The 27484-nt window shown below is 46.2% G+C and overlaps 1 protein-coding gene across 1 annotated transcript in view; it reads left to right on the forward strand.

Annotated features, from left to right (window-relative positions):
* LOC126259528 (uncharacterized) overlaps positions 1-27484 on the forward strand; it is an 86757-nt gene that overhangs the window by 34738 nt on the left and 24535 nt on the right. Inside the window, exon 3 of the mRNA XM_049956393.1 lies at positions 26706-26949. Coding sequence (XP_049812350.1) covers positions 26706-26949 — 244 coding nt within the window. The remainder of the gene's footprint in view (positions 1-26705; positions 26950-27484) is intronic.

Below are 27484 nucleotides of genomic sequence, written 5' to 3' on the forward strand. Positions count from 1 at the left end.
CGCGGACCTTCAACGCAAATGATTCAGTAAACAAAAGAATCGAGAAACCCTTGCAACCAGCCTCATCAATTCAGTCCGACCAGTTTCGCTGATGGTACTGTACATCAAGTATCATCACAAATGAAAAGAAAGACATTTTCTCGCCCGAATATGGGCGGAAGACTCTGCACCGAAATATCGTGTCAGCAGGTTGCAAACATTTGGCATTTCTCCTGAAATTTTGTGGGAAAAGAAGTGAAGCTGAATGCCGATTGGCTGCTGCCTGCTTTAAGAGAGCATTCGAATGCACGTCACACGCCTTACGCCCCACTGTCTGGCGATACTGTGGCGAGAACACGTAGTCAGTCTGCTGTTCCTTAAAATATACGAGGACTCTTAGTTCTTCAGTCTTCGACAGTGCCAGACACCGTGGCGGCAGCCACACTGGCGCCTTAGCCGAGGCGGTTCGAGTGCTCGCTGTTGACGAACTGAAATGTGGCCGGCCATGGTGGCCGAGCGGTTCTAGGCGCTACAGTCTGGAACCGCGCGACCGCTACGGTCGCAGGTTCGAATCCTGTCTCGGGCATGGATGTGTGTGATGTCCTTAGGTTAGTTAAGTTTAAGTAGTTCTAAGTTCTAGGGGACTGATGACCTCAGATGTCAAGTCCCATAGTGCTCAGAGCCATTTGAGCCATTTTGAACTGAAACGTGCGAGCGTCTCGTGCTTGACGTACGTGCTTGGCCCGCCAGGGAAACTGGTGGGCATACGGCTGAATCTCTGCGGGAAGAGCTGTGTGTGTGTGTGTGTGTGTGTGTGTGTGTGTGTGTGTGTGTGTGTGTGTGTGTGTGCAGATAGATCACAAACTATTTCTAGGCGATACACGGATGGCGTTGGAGAGACCAAGGCATCCATTACATCCAGTCCGTACAAAGAAAGAGCATTTTGTAAACCCAGACAATTAAATTCAAATCACACATTCTACACAGCTGATGACATTATAAATCTGATGACTATGAATTCGTTACGTGTATAATAAGGACGTACATAAACTTGATATATATACACTCCTGGAAATTGAAATAAGAACACCGTGAATTCATTGTCCCAGGAAGGGGAAACTTTATTGACACATTCCTGGGATCAGATACATCACATGATCACACTGACAGAACCACAGGCACATAGACACAGGCAACAGAGCATGCACAATGTCGGCACTAGTACAGTGTATATCCACCTTTCGCAGCAATGCAGGCTGCTATTCTCCCATGGAGACGATCGTAGAGATGCTGGATGTAGTCCTGTGGAACGGCTTGCCATGCCATTTCCACCTGGCGCCTCAGTTGGACCAGCGTTCGTGCTGGACGTGCAGACCGCGTGAGACGACGCTTCATCCAGTCCCAAACATGCTCAATGGGGGACAGATCCGGAGATCTTGCTGGCCAGGGTAGTTGACTTACACCTTCTAGAGCACGTTGGGTGGCACGGGATACTTGTTGTTGGAACAGCAAGTTCCCTTGCCGGTCTAGGAATGGTAGAACGATGGGTTCGATGACGGTTTGGATGTACCGTGCACTATTCAGTGTCCCCTCGACGATCACCAGTGGTGTACGGCCAGTGTAGGAGATCGCTCCCCACACCATGATGCCGGGTGTTGGCCCTGTGTGCCTCGGTCGTATGCAGTCCTGATTGTGGCGCTCACCTGCACGGCGCCAAACACGTATACGACCATCATTGGCACCAAGGCAGAAGCGACTCTCATCGCTGAAGACGACACGTCTCCATTCGTCCCTCCATTCACGCCTGTCGCGACACCACTGGAGGCGGGCTGCACGATATTGGGGCGTGAGCGGAAGACGGCCTAACGGTGTGCGGGACCGTAGCTCAGCTTCATGGAGACGGTTGCGAATGGTCGTCGCCGATACCCCAGGAGCAACAGTGTCCCTAATTTGCTGGGAAGTGGCGGTGCGGTCCCCTACGGCACTGCGTAGGATCCTACGGTCTTGGCGTGCATCCGTGCGTCGCTGCGGTCCGGTCCCAGGTCGACGGGCACGTGCACCTTCCGCCGACCACTGGCGACAACATCGATGTACTGTGGAGACCTCACGCCCCACGTGTTGAGCAATTCGGCGGTACGTCCACCCGGCCTCCCGCATGCCCACTATACGCCCTCGCTCAAAGTCCGTCAACTGCACATACGGTTCACGTCCACGCTGTCGCGGCATGCTACCAGTGTTAAAGACGGCGATGGAGCTCCGTATGCCACGGCAAACTGGCTGACACTGACGGCGGCGGTGCACAAATGCTGCGCAGCTAGCGCCATTCGACGGCCAACACCGCGGTTCCTGGTGTGTCCGCTGTGCCGTGCATGTGATCATTGCTTGTACAGCCCTCTCGCAGTGTCCGGAGCAAGTATGGTGGGTCTGACACACCGGTGTCAATGTGTTCTTTTTTCCATTTCCAGGAGTGTATTTTTTTAATGCAATAAGGCGTTGGTAGTTATGAAAAGCCGTTTGCGTTCAAATTTTGTTTGTAGCCCACGCGGTTGCGGACGGAGATGTTTACCTCCGTGTCTTCGTGCGGGAGCCACGGAGAACAGGTGACCCTAGAGGCACAAGGTCCTCACCCCGCCATAAATACGCAACCCGGGCAGGTCAGGTCAGGTACCTGGTAGGCTTGGCAATGCGGACTGCGTTTTTAGCCACGGAAAAACACTGCCCAGGTTGTAAAATTGCGGGAGACACCGCACTATCTCAGTTCACTCACCCGTTTCGTCTCATTTGTCAGGTTCATTCTTCGTTCATTGTCTCTGTGGCACCAGAGCACTATTCTGCCGGGCTACGTCCAAGGAACACCAATACCTTGGAGTGAGACCTGAGGGGGTTCCGCGCTTACTGCGGATTCCGTCGCGTCGCGAGTGTGTGGTGGCATCGACAGAGGCCGGGGCAGAGACAGCGCTGCGACACGCCTGCCGCCTGCGTGCTGTCCACGTGGCGGTAAGCGTTGCGCTCTGTGCCGGCAGAACTCTCGTGGCGGTCTAACAACACTTTCTTTGCACAACATTATCTTTGGTGCATTCGAACGTCCAACGATTTTCTGTTTTGCCGTAACGAATTCCTAGAACTCTCGTGGCGATCTAACAAGTCCACTCTCTTTACACAGCATTATCTTTGGTGCATTCGAATGTCCAACGATTTTCTCTGTTTTGCCGTAACGAACCCTAGAACTCTCGTGGCAGTCTAACAAGTCCACTCTCATTGCACAGCATTATCTTTGGTGCATTCGAACGTCCAATGATTTTCTCTGTTTTGCCGTAACGAATCCCTAGAACTCTCGTGGCAGTATAACAAGTCCACTCTCATTGCACAGCATTATCTTTGGTGCATTCGAACGTCCAACGATTTTCTCTGTTTGTTTGCCAAGCGTGGTAGTTAATGGGAGGGCTGTCATTTTACTGTTCCGTTTCTAACATGCCGTTTGACGGAGTTTCCAAACTTATCTATCTTTTCAATGCCTTTTTGTGTTCTAATAGTTTCCCGCATACTGCATGGATATTTCCACTAATAACCCGGCACTGTGGATTAGTGGAAACTTCCTCAACTTCCATATGTTTTCAGGAATGTAGGTGTATTAAGCTAAAATTCTATTCTTTCTTCGCTGTAAGTGTTCCACCTGTGGCAGCATATTCTTACACCAAGTTTTGACAGAAACACCTGCAGCAGTAAAAGAAGTCACTGAGAAAAGAGAATTTCCCTGGAGGTAAGAAATCACTCACCTGAGAGAGGGGAGAGAAGTGACAGTTGACAGTCGTCACACGGGACGAGGCAGCTGGCGTCGTGGCGCTCTGCGAGTTTTGTGCTGCTGTTTTTCACTGAGAAGCCATTTGGTCAAGTGAAACACAAAATAAGTAAGGTCTGCGCTATTTCCGCAACGTGCCACGTACAATAGAAGCAGTAGGATGCAAGAACGCAGAAATCACGAGGCGCCCAGAAAGCAAGACGGCGTATTGTATTTGTCGTGTTCACCAGAAGCCCGTATTCGGTGGGTTTTACACGCTGTTTCTAAGGACCGAGAATGAACCGTCTTGGAATGTGTCGAGAATGAACCGTCTTGGTACAATTTCTTGTAATAAAATGACGGGAAACGTCATACAGCAGGTCAAAGAATTTTCGTATTTAGTTACTTCCGCTCTATAACTCGCTGTTTATGAAAGCAAGCCGTTTTAAGCAACGGAAAGTTGAAGATTAATGAAAACGTGTCGTTTTTGTTAGGGTTTGTTATAATTAAAAGTCGGTTACTAACATTTAGGTGACTAAAGCATTTATAAGACTGTACTATAAAATACATGGTCACTGATTGCTGCGCAGGTGGTAGAGGAGCCACGTTATGGAACACAGGGTGGAACCAAATCGACAGATATATAGTTAATATCCGAACTACCACAGGTAAGTGTGATAGAACCGTTACTGTTCACAATATATGTAAATGATCTAGTAGAAAGCGTCGGATGCTCTTTAAGGCTATTCGCAGATGATGCAGTTGTCTGTACTTAAGTTGCAACACCAGAAGATAGTAAAAATTTGCAGAACGACCTGCAGAGAATTGATGAATGAGGCAGGCTCTGCCAGTTGACCCTGTACGTAAATAAATGTAACATATTGCGCATACATAGGAAAAGAAATCCAATACTGTACAGCTACACTACTGATGACAAACAGCTGCAGACAGTGTCTGCCGTAAAATATCTAGGCGTAGCTATCCAGGGCGAGCTTAAGTGGAACGACCACAAAAAGCAGATAGTGGGGAAAGCAGACACCAGACTCAGATTCATCGGAAGAATCTTAAGGAAATGTTTCTCATCCACGAAATAAGTGGCTTATAAGGCGCTTGTTCACCCGATTCTTCAATATTGTTCATCTATCTGCGGTCCCTATCAGGTACGACTGATAGAGGAGATAGAGAAGATGCAGCAAAGAGTGGCGCGTTTCGTCACAGTATCCCTGAGAGTAGGGGGACAAGGGGACATCGCCCGAAAGAAGACGTCGCCCCAAAGTAGGTCACCCCAGACCAGGACGTCGCCCCAAAGTAGGTCATCCAGGATGGCGGCCATGACGTCACTGATGACGTAAGTACCGCACACCCCTGGCGGGAAGTTTGAATTTTGGTGGGAAGTAGGTCACCCCAGACCAGGACATCACCGCAAAGTAAGTCACCCCAGACCAGGATGTCGCCCCAAAGTAGGTCACCCCAGACAAGGACGTCGCCCCAAAGTACTGTTATCCAAGATGGCGGCGATGACGTCACCCCAGACCAGGATGTCAACCCAAAGTAGATCATCCCAGACCAGAAGATAACCCCAAAGTAGGTCACCCCAGATGACGTCTGTGACGTCGCTGATGATCCAAGTGCCACACCGCCTGCCACACCCACCTGGTGGGAAGTTAGAATTTTGGCAGAAAGTGCCACGCCCCTCTGCCAGGTGGGAAGTTCAAATTCCAACAGGATATCCCTACTAACCTAAGAAAATCGTGGGTAGATAGCTCACTTGGCCTACCTCCACTAACCTAAGTCTCACGACCGCCACTTCTTCCTATGAACTGGCAGGAAGTTTGAATTTTGGTGTATCTCTACTACTATTAAGAAAATGGCGGGAAAGAAAGGTCACTTGAACTAACCTAACTCACCTTTTCCTAGGAACTGGTGGGAGGGGGGGGGGGGAGAAGTGAACTTGGACAGAAGTCTTTATTTCATACAGTACAGTCATTCAGTGTGTGTGCACACCACGAGCTCTCGACTACAACTGACTTAGAACACACTACTACCACCAGAGAGCGCTATCGTCCGTTGTGTGACGTAATCTGATGAAACAACTATCGCTATTCAAGATGGCGGCATACATTGTGTTCACCACATGGCCTAGTACCCAGTATTGTCACCAGAGGGTGCTGCCGTGACATCAGCAGATGACGCGAGTACCGTTATTCAAGATGGCGGCATACATTGTATTCACCACATGGTTTGGTACACAGAGGGCGCTGTCGTGACGTCAGCTGATGACACGAGTACCGCTGTTCAAAATGGTAGCAAGCATTGTGTTCGCCATGTGATCTAGGAAACAGCCAGAGAACGCTCCCATTACGTAATCCAAGATTGTCCAAAGTTCTGAAGTCACATCACTATGTAAAAAATTAGAACCAAGTCGAACTCTCTGAAATTCTATAGCGTCCCACAAATACTTGACGTTCGCTTTTATTATGTCTTCATAGAAAAATTCACCCCCTAACCTAAACTCTTTACCAAAATAGTCCAGAATTTCATATTTTCTGATGTACACTATTCCTAAATACTAAAAAATTTCTCTATTTGATCATCTCAAGACTTTATAAATGATTTGCTTCAGCGTTTACAAAGTTAAACTAAATCTAACAAACACTTGTCTTAAAACCAGCAGCCTAGAATTACATCTGTATAGCATTCACGTTAGAAAAAATCACTAAGCTCACAGACTTTGAGCGAGATTCAATAAATCCTGGACCAAGAATATATGTAATTGCGTCCTCCTCAGACGAGTTCTTAATATACATGCATAATGAATTCAGATTCAAGGGCTGAATTCACTATCATACAGTGTGTATTCGAAATAGCATCTTCACTCGTTGTTGTTATTGTTGTTGTGGTCTTCAGTCATGAGACTGGTTTGATGCAGCTCCCCATGCTACTATATCCTGTGCAAGCTTCATCTACCAGTACCTACTGCAACCTACACCCTTTTGAATCTGCTTAGTGTATTCATCTCTTGGTCTCCCTCTACGATTTTTACCTTCCACACTGCCCTCCAATACTAAATTGGTGACCCCTTGATGCCTCAAAACATGTCCTACCAACCGATCCCTTCTTCTGGTCAAGTTGTGCCACGAACTTCTCTTCTCCCCAGTCCTATTCAATATCTCCTCATTAGTTATGTGATCTACCCATCTAATCTTCAGCATTCTTCTGTAGCACCACATTTCGAAAGCTTCTATTCTCTTCTTGTCCAAACTATTTATCGTCCACGTTTCACTTCCATACATGGCTACACTCCGTACAAATACTTTCAGAAATGACTTCCTGACACTTAAATCAATACTCGATGTTAACAAATTTCTCTTCTTCAGAAACGCTTTCCTTGCCATTGCCAGTCTACATTTTATATCCTCTCTACTTCGACCATCATCAGTTATTTTGCTCCCCAAATAGCAAAACTCCTTTACTATTTTAAGTGTCTCATTTCCTAATCTAATTCCCTCAGCATCACCCAATTTAATTCGACCACATTCCATTATCCTTGTTTTGCCTTTGTTGATGTTCATCTTATATGCTTCTTTCAAGACAGTGCCCATTCCGTTGAACTGCTCTTCCAGGCCCTTTGCTGTCTCTGACAGAATTACAATGTCATCGGGGAATAATATCAGGTATAGGCTAAAACCCTGTCTCACTCCCTTCCCAAACACTGCTTCCCTTTCATGCCCCTCAACTCGTATAACTGCCATCTGGGTTGCGTACAAATTGTAAATAGCCTTTCGCTCCCTGTATTTTACCCCTGCCAGCTTCAGAATTTGAAAGAGAGTATTCCAGTCAACATTGTCGGAAGCTTTCGCTAAGTCTACAAAAGCTAGAAACGTAGGTTTTCCTTTCCTTAATCTATTTTCTAAGATAAGTGGTAGGGTATTGCCTCACGTGTTCCAATATTTCTACGAAATCCAAACTGATCTTCCCCGAGGTCGGCTTCTACTAGTTTTTCCATTCGTCTGTAAAGAATTCGCGTTAGTATTTTGCAGCTGTGGCTTATTAAACTGATTGTTCGGTAATTTTCACATCTGTCAACACCTGCTTTCTTTGGGATTGGAATTATTATATTCTTCTTGAAGTATGAGGGTATTTCGCCTGTCTCATACATCTTGCTCACCAGATGGTAGAGCATCTTCACTCATAGTATGTATTATTTAGCTGTAATTTGACGAATTATCATAGGCTCAGTTCTCGTTGAGGTCGTGGAAGCATCTGACTAGTTCAGCTTTCAGTCACTAGGAGTGCTACTGAACTCACCCCTCACCCCCAAAATGATCAACACCCATTGGTTCACACTGAGATCACGTGATACTACATCATCACATCTGTATAAGGAACCGGTCCGCTGTAGGCGCACCTGCAAGTGACTGTGGGCTAATTGACGGTGGGGCATGTCCACCCAAAAGAGCCAGCGTCTTCTGCTACGCTCCACCTGCAGCTGCACCAAGTCTGGGCTTCTCTCACCGGGAAGCGGCTACCGCTGCCGCCGCCGCCGCGACCGCCGCCGCCCTGCCCTGGCCGCTGCAGCTGCCACAGCATCGCTCTGCCATTCGTGGGCCGCCCTCTCGCAGCGGCTCGATCCCGCAGCGTCTGCCGCACCATCGCATGAGGCACGGCGCGCGCCCGTCTTCACCTCTCCAGCAACATCAAATTGTTGTAGCATTAGCAATAGAGAAGATCCTGTGGCTAGTGGCAGTTGTCTTTGGCAGTTGTCTTCCACGTCCTTTTGGTGAAGGACATGAGGTCAGCGACACCAGACCGCAGTTGCAGTACTCGCTGATTGCCGACGCCTTTGAGGAGCGAATCTCGTTCTCCAGGATCGAAAACCCTGCAGGACGGTTCCGCGATCCTGTTGGATTTCCAAGCGCATGCCTTCCTGTCGTGGAAACACAGCTCCTCAAGGTAGTCAATGACCTGTGGCATCCCGCCTTCAATTGCAGTGCTGTGCTTTGCACTGAACTATCGCACCCTTCAAAAGTTGAGTCTGGCGTTGGAGACACCAGCATTCATTATCCTTGGGGAGGGGGGGGGGGGGAATGGCATGATAACGCGGAGCACATCAATCGCCGAGCGGTTTCGTAACTCCACCTTGAGTGCTATATTAGGCCGGTTTTCAGAGATGGATGTGAAAGGCTCAGCTAAAGCACTCGGCAGAATTCTACACCTGGACATCCATATACCTGTCTACGATCCGGTAAATGGAGGGTCTAGTTATATCAAGCTCCCTAAAGATATAGCTAACAAGAGGGCATGCATTAATGTCAAAAATAGAAAAGATCAGGCTTGTTTTGCATGGTCAATCCTGATCGAAGGATTCGTCCTGAGCGTCCCAGTACATACGATGTGGCTGATAACATTCATTCGTGTCGTAACTTTAATGAGATAGAGTTCCCGGTCAACATCCAGCACATACCTAAATTTTGGGCCCAGAATACCGGCATGTCGGTTCGTGCTTATGGCATGGAGAAGAAGAAAAGCAAGTCAGACGAGCAAGACGAACACATCATCGTCGCCCCCTCCATTTCTCAAAATTTGCCGGTGAGGGTGAGCTGCATGTAAACATGCTGCTCTTCTCTGAAGGTGATAATGATCACTATGTTGGGATCAAGGATATGTCCCGCCGCCTTTATTTCCAGTTAGTGACAAACTGTGTAAAAAGCATATTTGTTTAAGGTGCCTCAACTACTTCTCCTGAGACAAGTTATTAGCTACACATCTAATAGACTGTACTTCCAAGAATCCGGTACGTGGTATTATGCCTACTGAGGAAAACAAATTCATAAAGTTTAAGAATGTTCACCACCAGGAATGATGCCCGTTTGTAGCACAAATTATGCCGACTTTAAATGCCTCCTTGCTCCTGTGACCCACTGTGAAGGTGACCGCACAACTTCACACACCACCTTTACAGAGAAACACGTACCATATGCCGCAGCGTACGAAATTGTAGCTTCATATGACTCCAACCTTAACCGACACAAATCTTACGTCGGGATAATCCTGCAGTTTGGTTGCTCTCTGAGCTTGAAAAATATTCACAGGAGGCTGATCAGCTTTACAGCGGCAACGTTCCCATGACGAAATCGAAGGAGAATGAAGATCTGTATAATAACGCCACTGATTGTCATATTTGCGAGCTGCCGTTAGACAGAAAAGCTGAAACTCCTCGTAGGGACCAGTGTCATCTTACGGGGAAATTGCGTGGCACAGATCACAACGCATGCAATTTGAAGTACCAGTTACCTAGACACATACCTGTTTTATTCCACAAATTAAGTGGTTATGACGCTCACTTTCTAGTTGAGCACTTGGCCGATTTCGGTTTGGAGAAAGATCATGTCAGTGTCCTACCCGAGAGCGTTGAGAGGTCTATTTCATTCTCCAAACGAATGACGCCAAGAATTACGCTGTGCTTCCTTGATACGCTACGTTTTATGCAGGCACCACTACAGAAACTTGTTGAGACTCTACCTCTGGGGGATATGCATATCACTCGAGCTGCATTTCCCGACGAGGAAAAGTTCCAACTTGCAACTAGGAAGGGGGTTTTCCCATATGAGTATGTGGATAGTGTGGCCAAACTCAACGAAACCAGGCTACGCAACATAACTGCATTCTCCAGCAACCTCACAGGCCACGCTATAACGAATGCAGAGTATGAGCATACCGTGAATGTCTGGCGGGAATTCAATATTTCCACTTTAGGTGAGTAAGCACGGCTTTACATGCACACAGACGTGCGCTTACTTGCGGACGTTTTCGAGAAGTTCCGGCGTCTATGTATGACCACATATTCCCTGGACCCAGCCTTTTATTACACGGCGCCTGGGTTGTCTTGGGACGCAATGCTCAAGAAAACGAAGTGCAGCATCGAATTATTGACTGATCCTGACATGCTTCTTTTCTTTGAGCGTGGGTTCAAAATGGTTCAAATGGCTCTGAGCACTATGGGACTCAACTGCTGTGGTTATCAGTCCCCTAGAACTTAGAACTACTTAAACCTAACTAACCTAAGGACATCACACACATCCATGCCCGAGGCAGGATTCGAACCTGCGACCGTAGCAGTCCCACGGTTCCGGACTGCGCGCCTAGAACCGCGAGACCACCGCGGCCGGCTGAGCGTGGGATCCATGGGGGACTTTGTCAATGTGTCCATAGGCATGCAAAAGCAAATAACCCACGCATGGGTGACAGGTTCTGACTGGACTTTACCTGAGACCCCGCGGCCCACCGAACGTTGGCTGGAGTGAGGAAGTACACTTCTGACGTTTGAACTAAGTACAGCTATTGACATGGTACACACGTACCGTTTATTTTACATTTTATGCGAGTCTTTTGCACTTTTTGGCGTTCTGCATTAATGTTGGACCATGCCTCTCTAGGCAGTTTGTAGTTTCCGAAGAAGGCGTGGTTATCCGCGCCGAAACCTAGGTCAACATCCGGTTTCTATTTGCAATCGAGGCGGATTCTTTATAATCATCAAGTATGATGAATCTAGGTGTCCCTAGATGGCTGGAGATTTTAAAAGCCCATATTTGTCTGCTCGCCATCGGTAACACTGGGTACTCGAAAATCTCCCACGAGCGGAATGTCAGTGTCAGCAATGTACCTGAATTCAGCTTAAAACGCTCCTCATCTGATACACTGATGTGAGGCATTTTCTATATTATCTTGCTGATAGTGATCATATTCTCCTCTTGAGCTTCCCGAATGTATGAGTTATTGTCCGTCGCTTTCTGCGCCGGAATGAGTTATTGTTTAGCGTTCATAATAATCTGTCTCATGTTCTGAAAGTAGACCATAAGCATTTTTAGAGGTATGCATGCAGTAAATCGCTTGTACTCTGCAACTTTTCTATCCTTTGGATCGTCTATGAACCATCCTGCATTTTCTAAACTATGCAAATCTGCTGGTGATGCTGAGACATATGTTTAAAGGGTTGATGTTATGCTGACATTCCGTGTATGGTCGATCTCAGACCCATCGAGTTCTTAGTGTATCTCTTGGAACAGGAATGCTAAAGCGTTACGTGTCGGCTTGGATCCCATTGTATCGCTGAAGTCAGTTTTCTTGAATGATCCCTCTAGATACATGTAACTCTTGCATGAAAGCGTGAGTGCATCTTGGTGCTGGATGAAAATCCTGATTTCATCGTTCTTGTTAAACGTGGTTGAAGCGTAAGGTTTATGAGAGAAGAATTCCTGACGTATAATTCTCTGATCGTACTCTACTGGACTGGTTATATTGAGTGAGGACGTCATTGCACGGCTTCAGGCCAACTGATTTAAGAAACTCATAGTTCGCACGTCTCAAGAATCTTATACCGCGTTGCAACTGAGGGGAAGAAACCGTAAATACTGTGATTGAGACTATCGTTGAGATAGGAGTTCGCTGCAACGTCACACTCGACACGTATTGTGCTGATGGGCAGCATGCCCGCTGTCTAACTTGACTTGTAAAGTTTACTTGGATCCTTCTTCAAAACCTACCCCGCTGTTGAAACCCAGCAGGCGCCCTATTGAACCTTTCTCGTCAAAGTCCAATCGTTGCATTTACAGTCCTTATTTCAGATTTAAGTGTATTGAAGTTTGGACGTAGTTCAATACCTTTCCCAAACTGTTTTAAGACTTCGTTTGAATCGTCGATATCGTATGCACCCGGTTCTATTTCCGCAATATCTTTTTCACCATTAATATCCAGATGCAGTTTATTGTTATTCCCAGTTATATTTTGGATGCTGTTGTACGTCTCCAGTCCAATCAATGCAATACTCCATTCACCAATCAATTGGCCGGAAGTAATTTTCACGCAATACAGATGATCGTTCTTTTAACGCCAAAGTGTACGACATTGCATCTGAACCTCAACTGATGAATGAATGTTTAAACCTCCCCCCTATATAGCGTGCTTCTTCTTCTTCTTCTTCTTCTTCTTCTTCTTTGTGAACGTAAAGAGAAACATGACGCATAGATATCCGCAGAGGTGTGTATTAAACTCCAGATAGCGTCGATAATTGTAGAGCACACGTCTTCTGTGAGTGAAGTATCGTTGTAATTCTTCTGGTGGCTGCAGGTCACCAAATGAGTCGCAATAGTAGACGGTATCCGCATTTTTCGTAACATATGATACCCAGTAAGAAGAGAAATTTGTTAACATCGAGTATAGATTTAAGTGTCAGGAAGTCGTTTCTGAAAGTATTTGTATGGAGTGTAGCCATGTATGGAAGTGAAACATGGACGATAACCAGTTTGGACAAGAAGAGAATAGAAGCTTTCGAAATGTGGTGCTACAGAAGAATGCTGAAGATAAGGTGGGTAGATCACGTAACTAATGATGAGGTATTGAATAGGATTGGGGAGAAGAGAAGTTTGTGGCACAACTTGACTAGAAGAAGGGATCGGTTGGTAGGACATGTTTTGAGGCATCAAGGGATCACAAATTTAGCATTGGAGGGCAGCGTGGAGGGTAAAAATCGTAGAGGGAGACCAAGAGATCAATACACTAAGCAGATTCAGAAGGATGTAGGTTGCAGTAGGTACTGGGAGATGAAGAAGCTTGCACAGGATAGACTAGTATGGAGAGCTGCATCAAACCAGTCTCAGGACTGAAGACCACAACAACAACAACAACATGATACCCAGTGGGTGCCGGGGTCTCTAGCAACATCTAAATTCACAATACCGCATTCACCAGATTTCCACGTAGTCTTCGGTAATGTATCCCGCATATACACACCACGGAATCTTGGTATCTTGAATTTATCTCTAACAAATTTAAAAATATCTGTATTTGTGAGTGTTCGATCTTGTAGGACCGCTAATGTTTTTTTTTTTTTAAATTTATGAATAGACCAAGCCCTTTCCGGCCTTTTCCAATGGACGCGCCTCCCATCATGCGGTTATGTCTTTGTGCCTCTTGGCACGGTGCTTGGGAGTTTTGCGCGTTCTTGACCGTTCGAGCAATAACTACAGCACCACCAGTGAGGGAACCTACCGCTGAGAACGCGGAGAGGGCCGGGATGAGAAATGGAATAAAACCGCCAGCTGTCTACGGTATTCGTAGAACTCGAGGTGCTCTTCTTCTTCTTCTTCCCGCATCTTTCTCCTTCAGTGCGTTTTTAGCTGCATACATCGCTGTCAGGATACGGTTCTTCAAACAAACATGCTTCCCGCCCTTCTTGTTCCTCTTGTTTAGCGCATAACGTGCAGCATTCATAACTCGCTTGAAATTCATCACCCCTAAACCCACTTAATATTTCCATGCATGGTTTTATCAACTGCAAATGCTGCGATGCGTTGACCTATACAAATATCCTTTCTTCTCCGTATCGCCTTAGCCTTATCAGCTAAAACCCTATCTGCAATGTGACGACTTTATAGCTCTTTATTTGCAGCGTGTGCAATGTTATGCTCCATACATGCTTCGTCGAGCAGATTAACTCCCTTATCACCTCGCGCCAAGCGTTTCTGAAGCTTTGTCCCAGGTCCACAGTAGTTATGCCCAGGGATGTGTAATTCCACTGGCAGTTTGTCTAGAATACCACCACCTCCTCTAATGCGTCTCCTAGCACGCATGTTACGCTACTGTGGTGGTTGTGGACAACGCACGCCCATTATACAGGGTGTTACAAAAAGGTACGGCCAAACTTTCAGGAAACATTCCTCACACACACACACACACAAAGAAAAGATGTTATGTGGACATGTGTCCGGATACGCTTAATTTCCATGTTAGAGCTCATTTTAGTTTCGTCAGTATGTACTGTACTTCCTCGATTCACCGCCATGGTTTCATACGTGATACTCTACCTGTGCTGCTAGAACATGTGCCTTTACAAGTACGGCACAATATGTGGTTCATGCACGATGGAGCTCCTGCACATTTCAGTCGAAGTGTTCGTACGCTTCTCAACAAAGATTCGGTGATCGATGGATTGATAGAGGCGGACCAATTCCATGGCCTCCACGCTCTCCTGACCTCAGCCCTCTTGACTTTCATTTATGGGGGCACTTGAAAGCTCTTGTCTACGCAACCCCGGTACCAAATGTAGAGACTCTTCGTGCTCGTATTGTGGACGGCTGTGATTCTCCAGGGCTGCATCAGCGCATCAGGGATTCCATGCTGCGGAGGGTGGATGCATGTATCCTCGCTAACGGAGGACATTTTGAACATTTCCTGTAACAAAGTGTTTGAAGTCACGCTGGTACGTTCTGTTGCTGTGTGTTTCCATTCCATGATTAATGTGATTTGAACAGAAGTAATAAAATGAGCTCTAACATGGAAAGTAAGCGTTTCCGGACACTTGTCCACATAACATATTTTCTTTCGGTGTGTATGAGGAATGTTTCCTGAAAGTTTGGCCGTACCTTTTTGTAACACCCTGTATAGCAAATCGCCGACATCAATCCAGCTGTTTTGTGTAGCGGGAAAACTAAGCCATTTGACTAGTGCTTTATTTCCCCGAGGTCTTATGTCTCTATCCACGGGAAAAACATCCGGTTCTGAGCTTTTCTGCATCTCCGTGGTGTAGAAGCAGCCTGCAATTTCTTCACATTTTCTATCCTTCAATATATAAGTTCTAGAATTCGTTTGTTGCACCTTTGGAACTGTAAATATCTCAGTTGACCAGTTCGGTAGGTATGATTTCTCATATGACGTCTTTTGTTTTGAGATACGCACCAAATCACCTACATTAAATTTCTGTTTGCGTGGATCCAGCATCTTAATACGATAGTGCACCATATCCATGAGTCCATTAACACAAACATCGATTGGTCTCATTTTTATTGTGCTATGTTTGATTCGATTATACTGAGAAATTATTTCTGGAAGGATATCTGTCCATTTGTATGGGCCGCGAAGGTTAAAACGCATCTACATTAGACCTTTTATTGTTCTGCTCAGGCGCTCCACACTACTTGCCTTCAGATGAGTGAATATGGAGTAGTGATGTGTTACGTACAGCTGCATCACGGTCTTGAAATACCTATTGTAGAACTCCCCACCGTGATCGGTTTGAAGGTTGTCTGGGCTTCCATTCGTTCCTGTCTGTAGCAAACGCTCAAAAACATCGGCGACATTTCGACCCGTTTTTGTTTTGACAGGTAATGCCCAGGAAAATTTGGAGTATTTATCAATACCATTAAAATATATTTAAATTTATTATTCTTATGTGAATATTCCCTCATATCTACAAGATCAGCTTGTCACAACTCATCCAACCCTTTAATCATAACATGCCTGCGAGGGTATGTTTTGCATGGTGGTTTGTGCAGTTCTCGAACTTCTGTCTGCATACTTATTCGGTGATACATCTCTCTCTGAGCTCTGAGATTATTGAAACAACCTCATCCGAATGAGCTGTATTACCTGCAGCAGCCGACGCCATGAGCAGCCGTAGTCGATCTATTAGTTCGTTGGGATCGTCATAATACACATACTGAGGGATTCCATTGTTCACTGCTTTATGCTCAATGTCAATACCATCACAGCTGCTGTTGTTGTTGTTTTCGCCTTGAAGTATTGGGTGCTCAGGCTTTTCGTGATCTTGCGTACACCAGTCATGTGCAGTATTTCACGGTACGTTTCCCTATCATTAACTGAATAATTTATAGGTTTTTTGATAGATCTTAGGAAAATAAGATTCATTAAGGTGGGGGTTCTCTCAAACCTAATTTGTATGGTGTCTTCAGTTACAGTTACAGGATGCGTACCCAACATGTACGGTCTTCCCCTGCTAGCGCCGAATGTTTTTTCTATCTGATGAATAATGATTTCATCAATGGCAACACCATCGTTATCGTGTGTTTTTGATTTTGCTGAGAACTGTTGGAGAGATTCAGTAACCGGTTTAAAGGTCTCTCTTAGTGTTTGCTGTCGATCCATATGCCATAACCTCAGCAGCCGTAATTTCTCACCAATTGCTTTACACGCTTGAATCACTTTCTGCTTCGTCAACATCTCGGTGTATACTAATCAGACGTCTCCGCAGCATCAGGTTTTATACATCCGGTCATTTTATTCCTCCTCTTACTATGATCCTGATCGCCCTTCTCAACAGCAAGGAAGTCTACACCTATTTTCCCCTCAATGGCCTCGACCTTTTAAGTTAAGTCGGTTACTTTCTTACTGACTTGATTAACCAACTCATTTAACGCATTTACCATCCTCAGAGGAGTCCGGTGATACGTCTCTAGTTCCCTGCGCGTACCTACAACTTTATGAACAATAGCCTGAATTTTCGCATCAATGTACAGGCGAATGTTCTGTCTGTGTACACCCATCCTCTCGGGTTGGGAGGTAGACATACGCGCGGATTTGTCCATGGTGTAGCGTAGACTGATGTACTAACCTCTCTTACTGTGCTATATATATACAAGAACTCCTGGTGTACTGCGAAGTCATGATCTCTGAGAACATACGTGTAATACGGGAAGAGTCTCGTTTTGCAGAGGTCGTTTGTACCATTTCCCGTTGTTACTTCTCTCAGATAGACCGCTCCAAATAACCTCGTAATCGAAAATGAGGTTGCCTCTTGACCTGCATTATTCTATTTCTGGGGGATAATACGTTGTACACTACGTGATCAAAGGTGTTCGGACACATGGTTGAAAATGACTTACAAGTTCGTGGCGCCCTCCATCGGTAATGCTGGAATTCAGTATGGCCAGTTCCCAGCATTGATGACAGCTTCCACTCTCGCAGGCATACGTTCAGTAAGGTTCTGGGAGGTTTCTTGGGGAATGGCAACCCATTCTTCACGGAGTGCTGCACTGAGGAGAGGTATCGATGTCAGTCGGTGAGGCCTGGTACGAAGTCGGCGTTCCAAAACATCCCAAAGGTATTCTGTAGGATTCAGGTCAGAACTCTGTGCAGGCCAGTCCATTACAGGGATGTTATTGTCATGTAACCATTCCATCACAGGCTGTGCATTATGAACAGGTTCTCGATCGTGTTGAAAGATGCAATCGCCATCCCCGAATTGCTCCTCAACAGTGGGAAGCAAAAAGATACATAAAACATCAATGTGGGCCTGTGCTGTGAAAGTGCCACACAAAACAACAAGGGGTGCAAGCCCCCTCCATGAAAAACATGACCACACCACAACACCACCACCTCCGAATTTTACTGTTGGCACTATACACGCTGGCACATGGCGTTCACTGGCCATTCGCCATACCTACACCCTGCCATCGGATCGCCACTTTGTGTACCATGATTCGTCACTCCACACAACGATTTTCCACTGTTCACTCGTCGAATGTTTACGCTCCTTAAACCAAGCGAGACCTCGTTTGGCATTTACCGGCGTGATGTGTGGCTTATGAGCAGCAATTTGACCATGAAATACAAGTTTTTTCTCACTTCCTGCCTAACTGACATAGTACTTGCAGTGGATCCTGATGCAATTTGGAATTCCTGTGTGATGGTCTGGATAGATGTCTGCCTATTTCACATTATGACCGTCTTCATCTGTCGGCGGTCTCTGTCAGTCAACAGAATTTCCACCTATGGATGTTTAGGAGTGTGGAAATCTCGCGTACAGACGTATGACATAAGTGACACCCAGTCACCTGACCACGTTCAAAGTCCGTAAGTTCTGTGGAGCGCCCCATTCTGCTCTCTCACGATGTCCAATGACTACTGAGGCCGCTGATATGGAGTACCTGGAAGTAGATGGCAGCACAATGCACCTAATATGAAAAACGTATAGTTTTGGGGGTGTCCGGATACTTTTGATCACATACTGTAAATCGTCCCTGAATTCCATGCAAGAGGCTGTATTTTATGCGTGGAATTGGTGTGATAAAGAAGAGATGTGGGAACGGCTTTCTCTTGCTTTCTGTACCTCAAAAATGTGATCATGTTATGCCCATCAAGTATTAGCACAATAGGATCATCACCAGATTGTTTCACAAAGCTCGCAAAATCCCCAAACCACTCAGTGGAAATATGTGTCTCGGTGTAGCTACTAAGGTGGCAAGATGAAGTTACTATAATATGCGATGCCGTGTCGTAATATGCGCTATCGTCGCGTGCTGGGGTACCCATGGTATCCAATACTATGAATAAGCCATGCTGCGATAGGTACGCTGCTCCGTTTGTACGACAGCTCATTATAGCAAATAAGAGAGTACCTTCGCAAGATTACAATCAAATGATTACTGTTACACAAACTAATCAGCTTCAGATATTAAAGCCCTACAAACACAGCCACTCAAAAAACTTAAAACGCAACATTTTAAAAATCAACGATTGACGGCAATATCCTGTTCAATAACTTTATTTCGACCGAAATTTATCAGCTTATCCTTAAACATTTACTCTCTCTTATTCAATTTCATCTTAATTTTTCTTTTCCTTTTTTTTCCCCTGCGTCAATTACTTTTCCGTCCTGTTTGCTACTTCTGTCAAAACTTTCTCTTTGGCAACTTTATTTGGACCTGACTGTTTTCGAAATTTAAAATAATAGTGCATTTTAGTGCTCCCCAATAAAAGAGCAATAGGACTGCCGTTGAGCTTGGAGCTTACATTTGAGTGCCTAATTTGATAAAAAGAATGCCGTAACCGGTTTCATTCGTGCCCAAGAATTGAGTAATCATTCCAATCAGCTACTGTCTCCTATATTTGAAATACGAGCTTTGTAAGACATAAAATTTTGTTAGATGCTAATAGATGCAAAATCACTGTACTCGTCAACATAATAATATCCTCTCACAAGGGGACCATCAGACTTGTTAATGACGGATTTTGATGCATCTCAGGTATGTTGTAGAGGGAACAGTCTCGAGTACATGGTTGGCGGCTTTCCACGCGTAGGCCGCGGGCTTCTGTACATCCCGTACCCACAACGTTAATACCACTGTCTGTAGTCAGGCGAGAGCAGCTGTGACCGAATTTCACGGCTCCCCCGCTGGCAGTGTACTTTTTTAAATCGTACACAATGTCATTAAACAATGTAGGTCATTATAGATACTGACGAACATACACATCTGTAATTCTGATGTAGGGTTATGTAATTAATACCTGTCAAACTGTATGCGTGTACCAGTCGAGGTATAATAGACCCCTTGTGGAAAACGAGCGAGTGATAACCTTCCCTATGTAGAAAATAGATTCGAACACGATTACTCATTCCTTCACAGCACAATATACCATAATTGCTTCAGGGAAGATATTCCTTTTCGTTTTCTTATGTATGCGAGAACCGTCCGGAAAATTTTGTAGACTTGCCTGACAAATTAAAGCATGTAATTGTGACCTGCCCGAAATCAGGGACGTTCACGAAGAGTGTCTTTCTTTTGTAGACGGGACAAGAAAAATTTCTATAAATTATTGATTCGTGGGGATTGCAGCCTGATCAGACACTTTACGATCAAATCTTCGTACATGAAAGTAAAGCAAGCACCTGCAGCGTAGAAATTACTGCACTCAAACGCATTCCACTTTGGCAACCCTGAGGTATTTATTTTTACAGGAAAGTTACAATTTTCACGAAAAAAATTAAAAATGATCCTGCCTCATTAACTACTAGTAGAGGAATCGCATCAACGGTAGACTCGAAAAAAATACATTCTAGAACTACACTCCTAAATTCTATGGTGATGCACAAGTTTTATTGCGGCTTTTATTGCTTGCCTTTAATGAATCATCTTGTCCAGAAGTAAATGGATATCCAATGTTATACTTATTGCGGATACTTTACAGTAGCAGAAATTATACTTCTAGCTTTCCCTGCGGTAAATGGGCAGCGTGTTATTTGATGTTTATGGAAGTAACGTTTTTAAATAACAACAACACATTTTTCACATTAAATTTTAAGAAATCGTAAAAAAATACGGTTTTTTAACTGCAGTAGCTACGCAGCATATTATTTGATGCTTATGAAAGGTAGATGCTTAGATACACATTCTTAAATACACATGCTTTTACGGTGAAGAGGCAAAGAAACTGGTAAATCTGCCTAATATCGTGTGGGCTCCCTCACGAGCACCCAGAATTTCCGCAACACGACGTGGCATGGACTCGACTAATGTCTGAAGTAGTGCTGGAGGGAACTGGCTCCATGAATCCTGCAGGACTGTCCTTAAATTCATAAGAGTACGAGGGGTGGAGATCTCTTCTGAACAGCACGTTGCAAGGCATTCGAGATATGCTCAAGAATGTTCACGTCTGGAGAGTTTGATGGCCAGTGGAAGTGTTAAACTCAGAAGAGTCTTCCTGGAGCCAATCTATAGCAATTATGGACACGTGAGGTGTCGCATTGTCATGCTGAAATTGCGCAAGTCCGTCGGCATGTACAATGGACACTTACGTACGTATCACCCGTCAGAGTCGTACCTAGACGTAACAGGGGTCTCAGTAAACTCCAAATGCAGACGCCCCACAACCTTACAGAGCCTCAACCAGCTTGAATAGTCACCTGCTGGCGTGCAGGGTCCATGGATTCATGAGGTTTTCTCCACGCCAGTACTCGTCCATCCACTCGATACAATTTGAAAGGAGACTCTTCCGACCGGGCAAGATGTTTCCAGTCATCAACAGTCCAACGTCGGTGTTGATGGATCCAGTCGAGGTGTTAAGCTTTGTGTCGGACAACAAGGATCCACAAGTGGGCCTTTGGCTCCGAAAGCTCATACCGATGATGTTTCGTTGAATGGTTCGCACACCAACAATTTTCAAAGGGCCAGCATTGAAAACTGCAGCAATTTGAGGAAGGGTTGCACGTCTGTCACGTTGAACGATTGTCTTCAGTCGTCGGTGGTCCCGTTCTTGCAGGATCGTTTCCCGGCCACAGCGATGTCGCAGATTTGTTCTTTTATCGTAATCCGGATATTCACAGTACACTCGTGAAATGGTAGTACAGAAAAATCCCCACTTCATCACTACCTCGAAGATGCTGTGCCCCATCGCTCGTGCTCCGACTATACCACCACGTTCAGACTCATTTAAATCTTCACAACCTGCCATTGTAGCAGCAGTAACCGATCTAACGACTGCGCGAGACACTTGTCTTATAACGGGTTGCCGACCGCAGCGCCGTATTCTGCCTGTTTACATATCTCAGTGTCTGAACACGCATGCCTGTACCAGTTGCTTTGGTGCTTCGGTGTATATAACAACAACACATTTTCCGGAATTATATATTAAGAAATCGTATAAAAAGTACGACGTGTTCGTGATGGACTCGTTATGTGCCGGTGACGGAAAACATGATTCATTCGTTGCACGTAAGCTGTAAAGTGAATGGGCAAAAGTCGTGGGAAGTGTTGGCCCACTTAAGATGAATCGTTCACGATGCCCGATAGCTGCTGCTTCATGCAGCTCGTGGTGCAGGCTGTTACTTGGAGATGCGTAGTGAATCTGGAGGTAGCATGACATCTCGGATTTCCGGGTTCAACGGTGTGTACAGCGGACCGTCGTCACCGCAGAGACAACGCTCCCACATAAAGTCGGCACGCGTGCGACAGCACCTGCCACCAGTGCGTTCGAAAATCCTGCTCACAGAAACGGGATTTTTCCGGGGCTCGTACCTCGGGTCACGTTGGTGAGGGAACGTAGGCTCAAGTGTTTCGGTAGCACTTGTGTTGGCGTCGTATTCCTGTAACTGTCCTACAATACAGGGTCAAAGTTTGACTGTTTCACACTTCCTCTAACATACGAAAATGGAACAAATCTATTAGTTCTTTTTGCGCTAGGTGTGGACTTGTGGACTACGGCGCGCCTTAACGGGATTATGAAGGCACCATGTAGTCTGTGGGCGGTTCTTGAGAAAACTCGGAGAAAGCATTTTTCGCGATTTCTTCGCCGTCAGTAACGAATGTCTAAATAACTAAGAGCAGAAAATTTCTTTAGTTTGACCGGTATATTCTCTAGGTATTTATCTAGAAGTACCACCTTCCAGTTTTGAAAAATCTTTATCCATTATCCAGAAACGGACCAAACAACATGGTTTTGTGTGTACCAAAATCGAGCCGCGGATTCCAGAACAGCGAATGGTTGCAATTTTTACTACATATTCCTAAGATCCCGATCTCGAACAACTTTGGAAAATTTTATTCGTATCTTTATCCGTTTCCGAGATATGGAGGTTTATATTTGCCCTAGTTGTAAGTTAAATATGCACGCGAAATCCGGTGTGACGCGAAAACGTAGTTTATAAAGTAATTTAGCACAGAGAAATATGCTGTAAAGAACCTCCGATGTCATTCAGCAGGATTCCGGGAACTCCATGCTGACGTAATGAAGCACAAGCAAAACATTTGTGTACAGAAAATCCGATTTCAGCTGCAAAATTAGTTTTGCGTTACTTCAATTTTACGTAACTAAACGATCAGAAGTTTATTGACGAATAAAGAGCGTTTCAAAAAAATGGTTCAAATGGCTCTGAGCACTATGGGCCTTAACATCTGAGGTCATCAGTCCCCTAGAACTTAGAACTACTTAAACCCAACTAACCTAAGGACATCACACACATCCATGCCCGAGGCAGGATTCGAACCTGCGACCGTAGCTGTCGCGCGGTTCCAGACTGAAGCGCCTCGAACCGCTCGGATACTCCGGCCGGCAGAGCGACCAAGTCACAAGACCTTCCGGCTCCGACGAAGATCGGATCCCGAATTCCCTGCCCGCGCAACGCAAGAGTGAAGGCAACATTGCTCTACTCCCTACTCTCCTCGAAAACCGCGAATCAGGATTCAGTTCTGATTCCAAAATTCCCCCACACTGTCTCAGAACATCATTCGCACCAATAGCGACCATTCCCTCCAATTTCGAACAGGACTTTATGATGTCAACTAGCCTCAATTTAAGTTGACCAATCATGCCTCTGCTATTCAGCTGAGGGCACTGAACTTGCCGTTTGACCGGCTACGAATACAACCTGCCTAGACCACTGGCCATCCGGCGCCAGACAGTCGCACCGAGCAGGGCACGGTCCACAAGTACTCTCAGAATCAAGAGGACAATGCAGTCGGTGCCAGGAATCTTCGTTCCAGACGCGCCGGAACGGTAAACACATAAACTGCTGCGACAGTCAGACGTCTCGCAAGTCGTTTCACCGAGCATACAATAGTCGAAACCCGACCGACGTCAGTCGTTCCGCCAGGCGCTTAAGCCTATTGTACGAACCCCTCAGAATTCAGTGAAGTGTGGCCCCCAACCGGAAATGCCGTGTGCCACCCAGGGAACTAATCCAACATGTATAGAATGAAGTGAAAAGTATTTCTTGAGCTCTCAGTACAAATACTCTCATTACAATAACCTTATTCGGTCTGTTACTACCGTGCAATGACATAGAACAGTAATAAAATTGATGAAAATGAGAGGCGACATCCGAAAGAGGGCACGGAACCTCGCAACTGCACTTAGCCGGACTGGGGCTCGAACCCGGATTTTCCGTTTATCGCAAGCTGTCTCGTTATCATTAGGCTGCCCGAGCACACCTCACAGCCGGACCGAAACCTCCATATGTTGTCTACCATGGCCCCATCACGCACAAACTTTCATTGTTGTCATTCCATTATACAGTTGATGACTGGCCTTAATCACAATTGTGAATACAATTCATGTATTTCATAACGGCTGTAGTCGCCACAGTGCCTGTTCCTACGAACTTGCATGCATGTCCAAAGGACATTTCTCAACAACACAGGAACAGCAACATGGTATTTATCTACCGATGCTAGACAGACGACTTGAAATTAAACTGTCTCCCCTGTACGGGAACATACATAATCAGTGTACGAATACAGGTTGTTGACGTATGGCTGATGACATACGGAGGTTTGGGTCCGGCCGTGCAGCGTGCTTGGAGAGGGGACCGTTCGCGATAAGCTGGAAATCCAGGTTCGAATACCAGTCCGGCTTTTCATTACCGTCATTCTATTATACAGCTGACCGCTGTTCGCGTTCGCAATGGCTGCTACATTTCATGTATATCCGTGTATTGTCGATTAACCCAACACCAGCTTCAAAAGAGCAGTTTTGCGTAGTACTGCCAAGATGCGTACAATGCTATCTCTCCAGAACCGTTCTAACACTTCATAATGTCTATGAATTGCTATCTAACTGCAGTTTTGAGAACTCACGGTGTAGCAGCTCACATCTAATACCTTACCATGACTTTTAGCCATTTAATGTAAGGAAAAGAATCACTAAATACGTTGCATAATTCTTAGAAATATTATGTCCGAGACGGCTTCTGCTCGGCCTCTTCTCCGTCAGCTAATCACAAGGCAGGTAACTGCCAGTTGTCAGTCAATACACTACTGGCCATTAAAATTGATACACCACGAAGATGACGTGCTCCAGACGCGAAACTTAACCGACAGGAAGAAGATGCTGTGATGTGCAAATGATTAGCTTTTCAGAGCATTCACACAAGGTTGGCGCCGGTGGCGACACCTACAACGTGCTGACATGAAAGTTTCCAAGCGATTACTCATACAGTTGACCGGCGTTGCCTGGTGAAACGTTGTTGTGATCCCTCATGTAAGGAGGAGAAATGCGTGCCATCACGTTCCCGACTTTGATAAAGGTCGGATTGTAGCCTATCGCGATTGCGGTTTATCGTATCGCGACATTGCTGCTCGCGTTGGTCGAGATCCAATGACTGTTAGCAGAATATGGAATCGGTGGGTTCAGGAGGGTAATACGGAACGCCGTGCTGGATCCCAACGGCCTAATATCACTAGCAGTCGAGATGACAGGCATCTTATCCGCATGGCTCTAACGGACCGTACAGCCACGTCTCGATCCTTGAGTCAAGAGATGGGGACGTTTCCAAGACAAGAACCATCTGCACGAACAGTTCGGAGCAGCACGGACTATCAGCTCGGAGACCATCGCTGCGGCTACCCTTGGCGCTGCACCACACCTGCGATGGTGTACTCAACGACGAACCTGGCAAAACGTCATTTTTTCGGATGAATCCAGGTTCTGATTACAGCATCAAGATGGTCGCATCCGTGTTTGGCGACATCGCGGTGAACGCACGTTGCAAGCGTGTATTCGTCATCGTCAAACTGGCGTATCAACCGGCGTGATGGTATGGGGTGCCTGCCATCGGTTACATGTCTCGGTCACCTCTTGTTCGCATTGACGGCACTTTGAACAGTGGACGTTACATTTCAGATGTGTTACAACCCGTGGCACTACCTTTCAAAAAAAATGGTTCAAATGGCTCTGAGCACTATGGGACTCAACTGCTGAGGTCATTAGTCCCCTAGAACTTAGAACTAGTTAAACCTAACTAACCTAAGGACATCACAAACATCCATTCCCGAGGCAGGATTCGAACCTGCGACCGTAGCGGTCTTGCGGTTCCAGACTGCAGCGCCTTTAACCGCACGGCCACTTCGGCCGGCTACTACCTTTCATTCGATCCCTGCGAAACCCTACATTTCAGCAGGATATTGCACTACCGCATGTTGCAGGTCCTGTACGGACCTCTCTGGATACAGAAAAAGTTCGACTGCTGCCCTGGACTGCACATTCTCCAGATCTCTCACCAACTGAAAACGTCTGGTGAATGGTGGCCGAGCAACTGGCTCGTCACAATATGGCAGTCACTACTCTTGATGACTGTGGTACCGTGTCGAATCTGCATGGGCAGCTGTACCTGTACACGCCATCCAAGCTCTGTTCGACTCAATGCCCAGGCGTATCAAGGCCGTTATTATGGCCAGAGGTGGTTGTTCTGGGTACTGATTTCTCAGGATCTTTGCACCCAAATTGCGTGAAAATGTAATTACATGTCAGTTTCTAGTATAATATATGTGTCCAATGAATACCCGTTTCTCACCTTCATTTCCTCTTGGTGTAGCAATTTTAATAGCCAGTAGTGTAGTTGACGGCGACAAGTGAGTGTGAGTGCAGAGAGCGTTCTGCGCAGGCGTCGTCGTTCGCGCTGCGGCGGCGGCGCGTGGACGCGCTGGTGCGCCGCGTGGCCGCCAACCTGTCTCGCTTCTGCGCGCACCGGCCGCGCGCCAGAGCCGCCGTGGTGCGGGGGGCGCGCGCGCGCGCGCTGCGCATGGTCACCACCTTCCTGGGCATCGGCGGCGTCGCGCTCGTCTTCTTCTACCTCGGGCCTGTCATACAGAACGTCAAGGACAACAGGCTGAAGGCCGCGGCCGCAGGTGAGCCAGCTGTACGCCCTCTCGTCGATAAACATCTCGATGCACACCGTGACCTCTTCTTCAGAAGTATTCATTTGCAAGACCGGTATTGCAGAATACGCTGAGGTGACAAAGTCGTGGGATAGACATACACACATATACAGATGGCGGGTAGTATCGTGTACACAAGATATAGAAGGTAACTGCATTGTAGGAGCTGTCATTTGTACTTACGTGGTCCACGTGAAAAGCCTTCCGACACGATTTTGCCCGGACGAAGGAAATTAAGAGTCTTTAAACCCGGAGTGGTAGTTGAAGCTTGACACGTGGGACATTTCACTTAGGAAATCTTTAGGGAAGTCAGTGATCGGAGATATACAGTGCCGAGAGTGTGCCAAGAATACAAAATCTCAGGCATTATCTCGCACAGAGGACAACGCAGCGGCCGACGGCCTTCACTTAAGGGGAGTAGGACATCAAACGGGCCGACTTGGAGCAGGAGAGGCACCACAGGACATTTCAATTTCCAGTGTCTATACTTTTACAAATAAATTCA

Source organism: Schistocerca nitens, chromosome 5, assembly GCF_023898315.1.
Source record: "Schistocerca nitens isolate TAMUIC-IGC-003100 chromosome 5, iqSchNite1.1, whole genome shotgun sequence".
Taxonomy (NCBI): domain Eukaryota; kingdom Metazoa; phylum Arthropoda; class Insecta; order Orthoptera; family Acrididae; genus Schistocerca; species Schistocerca nitens.